Below are 7,242 nucleotides of genomic sequence, written 5' to 3' on the forward strand. Positions count from 1 at the left end.
CAAGCCACACTGAGCTGAGTTTAAGAGGAAATAACACTATTCCAGCACAGAGCTGGTTTTGTTTTCCCTTCTCAGATTAGCACTTCTATTTAAACTGTGAGCTTTTGCTGTTATTTATAGTGGCAAAACAAAGCCAGTGATATCTTGAACCCACACAACACCTAATTTGGCATGTTGGTGACAATCCTCTCTATGAAAGCTGCTGTCTGGCAGAGACCCATCAATTCCTCCAAGAGTTGGAGGGTTCAAACTGCTCAACTAGTGATTCCCCTCATCTTTGCCAAGAACCTCACTACTATTACCTCCTTCTTCTTCTGGTCTGAGGTGGGGGTGGAACAAGATGGTCTTTAAGGTCCTTTCCAACCCAATTCTATGACTCCATGACCCACATGTTGTCTTGTGAATTCCATGGTCAGAACAGTTATTTTTCTCATGCCCACATAGCACTGAGGGACAGAAGTGACCTACGACCTGATGTCACTCTAACATTTGAGGACACCACCACAGCCCTCCACCACAGAGGGAATTGTACTAGAATCAGATACTCAGACCTCTAAGTTAAACAAAGGAAAAATTTTATTCCATGAAAAAGTACAGTTTATTTTTAAAAACATATTTCCTTTCCCCTTCAGTTAACAAGCAATAGCATGGACAAAACTCACTCTTTTTTGGCTAAATGATAGAATATTCCATTTTAAATAAAAATCACCACTTTAGCCAGCAAACAGAAGTCCTAAAAAGCTAAGTTTCCATCTTGTAGTAGGATAGTACCCAACAGCCAGGGAAGAGCTCCATAAGAAGCTTCCAGGAGACCATAGTGACCCCGAGCAAAGTGTCTTTGACCTGAGGAGGGCAACTGGGAGTAAAGAGGCTGGAGAGTCTGCTACAAGCCAGGCTTTTCCACTTAGTTATGCAGATCTGAGTATCAGTGAAACCTTTCATCAATTGTTGAAAATTCAACAAAAGGGGGGGGGGGGGAAGGACAAGAAAGAGCTCAGAAGAAAGTTAGATTCTCCCCCTCCCACAACACATTGCTGATGAGTGTTCTTGCCTCAATGGAATGCATTTTGTATACAAAAACCTCCCATTTTCACTCAAACTTACTGAAGGAAGCCCCAGCAGAATAATCTCTAAACGACTGCTAAATGTGTGAGAAAGAACCAGAGAGCCTACTAAAAACAGCCTTTGATTTCAACACAGAGCAAAGATTCATTTGAGAACACAGGAATTTGGAGGAGAGTCTCTGTCAACAAAAGCCTCTCTTTGGAGGACAAAAGAACCCAGCAGAGATTTTCTGGAGCAGTCCTACAGCAGTAGTACAGCAAACCAGCAACTCCTCCTAGAAACACTGAGGCACATTTAGTGAGGTTTTACACAAGATATCCTGTAAATAAGATTGCTCCAGAATCAAACTATTCGGTGATTTTCTTCCTCTGCTATGTTATGAGTGAGCTGTATGGACTTATCTTTCCCCTTGGGTGCATCATCATGGCTCAGGACATGAAAGTCCTCACGCTCCCCTGGATGACAGCCCTGCAGATGGGACACAACCTCAAATTGAGGGCACATTCTCCACAAGCTACCAGGTGGCCACAAGGGACAAACACAACAGACACATCTCTGTCCAGGCACACTTTGCACATCCTTTCCTCTTGCAGGCGGCGGAGCTGTTCTTCTGTGCTCAGCTGAGACTCATCTTTACCAGAAAAGGAAAAAAAAAAAAAAAAAGCCCAAACTGTTAATATTCTCACAGCTCCAGAGTACCAGTCCTGACAGCTTAGGAGGTCACACTGCAACTTATTTGTTGGGTTTTTTTCAGAGACTGCTGTGGAGATGGCAAAAGTGCCTCAGGCACATTCTGGACCGAGCAGGGACAGAGATCATCATCACTGTACTGTGCTATGTAAATTATCCCAATAAACTGTTTGGTGTTTGTTTTGTTTTTTTTTTTAAACAGTCTGATTCACAGTGGAACTCTAATTCCTGAATAAGGGTTTCTAATGACAGGTAGCACTCAAGCAAGCACACTCCCACCTTCAGGATTTAAAAAAAAAAAAAGAAAAAAAAAATCAATGTAACAATTACTGATGCCATTATTCTAAAACTCATCCCGGTTATGTCTAAGCTCAATTCCACCACCACTGTCAGCCCAGAGCACCTGATTCCTTTTGCTGCACAGTTTGCATTTCTTCTCTCGATGTTCCAGCCTCCCTCCGAACAGGATCTGTGCAACCAGGAAAGAAGATGGTATTAAATGCTACCCTTGTCTCCCTCTCCAGACAGTGCTGTGTGAAAAGATGAAATAGCCTGGATCTCAGGAGCCTTTGGTTACACACCTCTTGACTCTGCACTTGATTTCACAGGCTCAGCCTGGTGCAGCTGATGTTCTTTGTGATGCTTCACTCACTGTCTAAGTGAACCCCCCTATCAAGGCATGTCCACATCACATTCTCTCCTCAAAGCTGGTTTATCTATCAGACAGCAAGAGCCATCAGCTGCTCATTCTTACTATTTAATCCCATTTTCAGTTTTGTGGACTTCCTTTTTCCGTGTTCTACAGAAGTGTCAGACCACGCTATGGAGATGGGGGCTTTGGAAACTGCACCTTCAAGTAAACTTCACTCAAACAGACTCCATAAAACAGATAACACAAGACAGACAGGTAAGTTCAGGAAGCTACATATCATCCAGACAAGTAGTATGGCTGTTTCTGATCAATTTATTGATCCAGTTTTAAATAGGCTTGGAGTAATTATCCATCTTAGAAGCTTTGCTTCAGACAGCTACTTCTGTCTGGATCAGACGTGAATTTATGCACAAGTCTCCACATTGTGGAGCTGCTACTGCAGATCTAAGGGCAGCAGGAACCACTGAGGATATCTACACCAGAGCCTGGTGGAGGCAGAGATAAGCACTGATACCCCAGTAACCACAGCTCCTCCAGGTTTCTTTAAATCAGAATGCCATCGTTCAGCCTGCCAAGGAAAGGCAGGCTGGGGGGCATTACTCCTCTTAATTCCAGTCTAGGAAGAGAGAAGGCAGAGACCTGAAAGACACTCACAGCAGTGCTCAAGGTGAAGGAAGAGGTGACCCACCCAACCCAGAGCAGGTATGGAGCCAGGCCTACCTCTGCTCCCTGCCCTGCCCGACTGCAGCAGCTCTGAGATCAGTTCAGACTCAGAAAGGTAGAAAGCCCCAGTCAACCTGAATTTATTCTCTACCAGGTTTGCCACACAAGTGGGGTCAAAGCCCATCTGCAGGACATTGTGCACTATGTTACGCTGATCCTGAGAAGGATGAGCCAGCTCTTCCCAAGCGCTCAGAGGATCTGTAAAGCAGGGGAGCAGATACTTTACCAAGAAGGCAGAACTTTCTGGCCCAAGTGTGCCATTCCCTAAAGCTGTTATATAAAAATTAAACACTCCTCAAGCTATCTATATATAGCTAGACTAACATCCAGATTTACTGTTTGTACTTCCAATCATAACTCACAAGCAAGTTAATCAAAAGCAATTTCATAAAAGCCCAGGGACTAATTTTGGATGGTTTATTCTACTGTACCAGTAAACTAAGTCTCCCTCTATCAGTGAGCTGTTTGGCCTCAGTCCAGAATCCTTATCTTTGTTTTCAGATCCCAGAACAGAAGCCTCAAAATTGTTTTCATGAATATCAAGTGGAACATCCTATTGAAGTGTCTCCTACCTCAGTCTAGCTCTACCATTCATCAGTAACAATAGAAATAAGAAATTCAGCTGGCAGCCTGTTCAAAGACTTAAGTCTTGCTTATGCTCATGGGAGCCAAATTTCACCTACTTAAATTTCCAGGAACTGACGAAGGGGAATAATCCCCAGGATCAACCCCTTCACAAACATCTAGACCCTTTAGCTGTTCTCTGGTGTCTTAACAAGCTTGCTTAAAATATTGCAGTGTGGAAGACTCTACAGACAGACAACAACATCAAGAGCATGCACAAGTCAAAGGAACATTAGGCAAACACTCAAAACTCACACAATTATCCAGACTAGCTAAGTGTCTCAGGTCTTAGACTACCAGGTCTCACGAGAACAAGTAAATTTGTTTCTTCAGCTACAGACTTCCCTAAAAACAAAGTGAAACTGCTTGTAGGATATCAAAACATGTCACAAACACCATGTCTACAGAGGGCACAGTAGCTGAGGTGGGGTGGTAGAACCAAGACCACACCACTATCAACAGAAGATGAAGCACCACGTAATTACAGCACTGACCTTGGGAAGGAGGGGAGTCCTGTTCAGTCTGATCCCAGGAATGTCTCTGAAAAGTGACATAAAAAGAGAAGCATGTGTTCAGAACTCCCCCATCTACAAACCTCCATCTACTGCACACAAAATACACAATAGAACTCACTGGAGCTAGCAGGGTGGTAGAAAAGGTCTCCTGAACACTGTTAACAAATTCTCTCCCCTTTGAATGCAATAAAAATTCACACCTATAAGTAGAAAAGTTTAAACATATTAGTACAGGGTCTCTCAAGTGAAAGTAGCAGCAGTAGTTTGAATTTCAGAAGCAAAAGGTGCTATGAGTTATGAGCAAGCTGCTATATATTCATTAAAGATGGGGCATCACGGCATTCCTCACTCCCACTTCCTGCACAAAGGCTGACAGTAAGAGGTTCATGATTCCTCCCCCTTAATTCAGTCTTCATGTTTGGCTCAAGATGAGCTCAGTTGTAACATGCTTTGGAATAGACCATGAAACTGTGATAAGAGAGCAATTCACAGAAAAAAAACCCATAAGAACTGCTAAAGAAAGCCAAGGTTTACAATAAATTTCTTTTTGTACCTCAGAGGAGTAGTAACCAAGCTGTTCTTTGGTGTCAAAGAAAGTGACTTTAATTGAACTCTTAGATGGTGAACTCTGGGTCAAATTAGAAAATCTCAAGTCTGAACTGTGCCATTCTACCTGAGCTTGAACATTTTATTTTGCTTTTAAGGTGAGAGGTTCTAAATATTTTTATCCTATGGAAAAAATAAAAACCCCATCAGTATAAAATGCATGACCAATCTTTTGGCCTTGCTGTGAAGGGCATTTGTCAACTCAGACTGACTTACTCTGGATACCACTTGGCATGTTCCCTCCAAGGATCATCTCCGAACGACCAGCTCCTCACACCTCCATCACAGTAGAAGCATCTCACTACATCACCTCGTCCTGAAAGGGATATCAAGAGGTTATTTTATATCTGAGACACTCTACTGACCGTGGAGGAGAAGCTGGGGAATGGACTGAGCACAAAACACAGGCTGACAGAACAGATGAACACGTGACAATTCACCAGCACTGTGCAGGGGCTGGAAATCAGTTTGAATTCCCAGAGCTGCAGCTGGTTGAGATGATTCCAGAATTGGGTCACAAGCCAACAGGCAGCATGAATGTGAGCACCTGAGCTCCCATACACACACATACCTAACCCAATCCTCCCTCTATTTAGAGCAGAACTGTAGTTAGTTATATCTATAAACACACTGTGTTCATTAATCACAATCTGCCATAACCAGCAGGCACAGGCAGACAATGTACACAGTTTCCATCTCACAGGTATAAGAGCTTGCCACAAGGTGGTCCCCTGGCTGCCCTGAGCTTCTCTTCAGAGAAGTCACAGAGGGGAAAAGCCAAACACCATTAAGAGGAACTGCAGGTAAGTGCCCTACCCTGAGGACACTGAAACAATGTCAGTAGAGGCTGCCAGTGAGTTTGGGTCACAGACATGATCTCCCAAGCACTCTTGTTAGAGCACTGTTTGGCTTCACTCAGCGCTCAGTTCCAGAGTTCTCCAGGTCAGGGGACTGCTGGGGAGTGCCTTGTGAGACTGCTGTGCCTAATGAGTCCCCAGAGTAAGTCTGTGATGCTCTTCAACAATGATTCTAAGTGTTCAGGGTGTGCAGGTTTGTTTCTGCTTAGGGACCTTTAATTTGTGGAACCTGCCTGGGACTTCCTTCCATGTCTCAGTTTAACATGCAAAACCAAATAGATTCCTTCATATCAAAGTCATCACACTTGTAACACACAAGTATCCCTAAATTATCAGCTTCCAAAAAACCAGAAGGATTACCCCCAATATTTAATTGCAGTCGAGCATTAACAGTGTAAATATCTCCTCCAGAGAGGAGTATTTCTTCAAGCCTATTACCTAACCAGCAAAGCCTTCTCCAAGTGAAACAATAATGTTATATTGATATTCACATGCATGTGATTACAAGAAATATTTGCCTATTTTACTCAAAAATTAGTATCTTATTTCTGAATTAAAAATCTGGAGTCCTTAGAGCAACAACCCGCAGTGACAGCCAGATGGGCTGACTACCTACAGATTTCACTCAGATTTGGGATTTTGAGAAGGCCTCCATGCAAGACAGTTTATATAAAACATGACATGCCAAGCAAGCTCCTCAAGTCCTTTTAGAAGTGCAAGTCATAAACAGGTTCAATGGATCTTAAAGCACGCACTTTCCTGCCAGTAAAACATCTGTTTAAAACACATTTCTCCACTTTCTCCACTCTTGCTGGCAAGGGAATTCACTTCCTAGTGGACCCCTCAGTACTCAAACAGGAGTTGAAGTAAATTCTGCACAAGCAGCCAGTGAAACAGCACATGCTGAAGGAAGGATGTGGTTTCTAACTGCAACACACATACTTGCAAGTATTTGTAAAAGCAGTAAAACATAGTGAAACCTTCAAAAATTAACTCAAATAGGAGTTAAGAACATCTCTCCAGGGCACCTACCTGTGTAAAAGAATCCTGCTCTGGCCAGCTGCTCTGGATGAACGTCGGAGTTTTGCGGCCAGTTCTGAAAGGTAGAGAGTCTCATCTCCTCCGTGACCATCTCGGGGTACTCTGGTTCATTGGGCAGGGCTGTCTCCTCACTGACTATCCCCTGCAAGAGACTGAGGAACTGCCCGTCCACAGTGTCAAAGATCTCCTGAAGAGACAGCATCTCCTGGTTCCCGACGTCCTCACCGCAGATGTATTTACAGGAAGGGAAGAAATTGAGGTGCTCTATTATGGGGCAGTCCCCGGGTCTCCAGTCCTTCAGGACACCCCCGCAGCAGAAGCACTGCACTTCATCCCTGGGGCCCACGTAGAAGAACCCAGCCTCGACCAGGTCTCGGGGGGACACGGGCGAGCTGCGTGGCCACCGCTGGAAAGTCCTGAGTCTTCTCGCCACGCTCCTCATGCCGGGATCGAAGAGTTGGGAAGAACC

The 7,242-nt window shown here is 44.0% G+C and overlaps 1 protein-coding gene across 1 annotated transcript; it reads right to left on the minus strand.

Annotated features, from left to right (window-relative positions):
- Positions 1-1,429: 1,429 nt before the first annotated feature.
- On the minus strand, positions 1,430-7,242 carry BIRC7 (baculoviral IAP repeat containing 7). The gene is made up of 8 exons (XM_027881568.1): positions 6,765-7,242; positions 5,092-5,191; positions 4,388-4,469; positions 4,249-4,294; positions 3,124-3,328; positions 2,337-2,350; positions 2,159-2,224; positions 1,430-1,696 (listed from the first exon to the last, which is right to left on the minus strand). Exons 1-8 carry the CDS (start codon positions 7,213-7,215, stop codon positions 1,494-1,496), a joined length of 1,167 nt encoding a protein of 388 aa, XP_027737369.1. The 5' UTR covers positions 7,216-7,242; the 3' UTR covers positions 1,430-1,493.

The sequence above is a fragment of the Empidonax traillii genome, unplaced genomic scaffold, assembly GCF_003031625.1.
Source record: "Empidonax traillii isolate 1590-97213 ecotype Southwest subspecies unplaced genomic scaffold, ASM303162v1 scaffold91:size2966241, whole genome shotgun sequence".
In the NCBI taxonomy this organism is placed as follows: domain Eukaryota; kingdom Metazoa; phylum Chordata; class Aves; order Passeriformes; family Tyrannidae; genus Empidonax; species Empidonax traillii.

Bases quoted from the DNA above. Each gene is read 5' to 3' on its own strand.
- BIRC7 (XM_027881568.1), bottom strand. From the start codon at position 7,215: ATGAGGAGCGTGGCGAGAAGACTCAGGACTTTCCAGCGGTGGCCACGC. The intron at 4,470-5,091 runs GTAAGTCAGTCT...TTCTACTTATAG, and splicing joins CATGCCAAGTGGTATCCAGA to GTGTGAATTTTTATTGCATT. The intron at 3,329-4,248 runs GTCAGTGCTGTA...CCTGCTTTACAG, and splicing joins GGACTCCCCTCCTTCCCAAG to ATCCTCTGAGCGCTTGGGAA.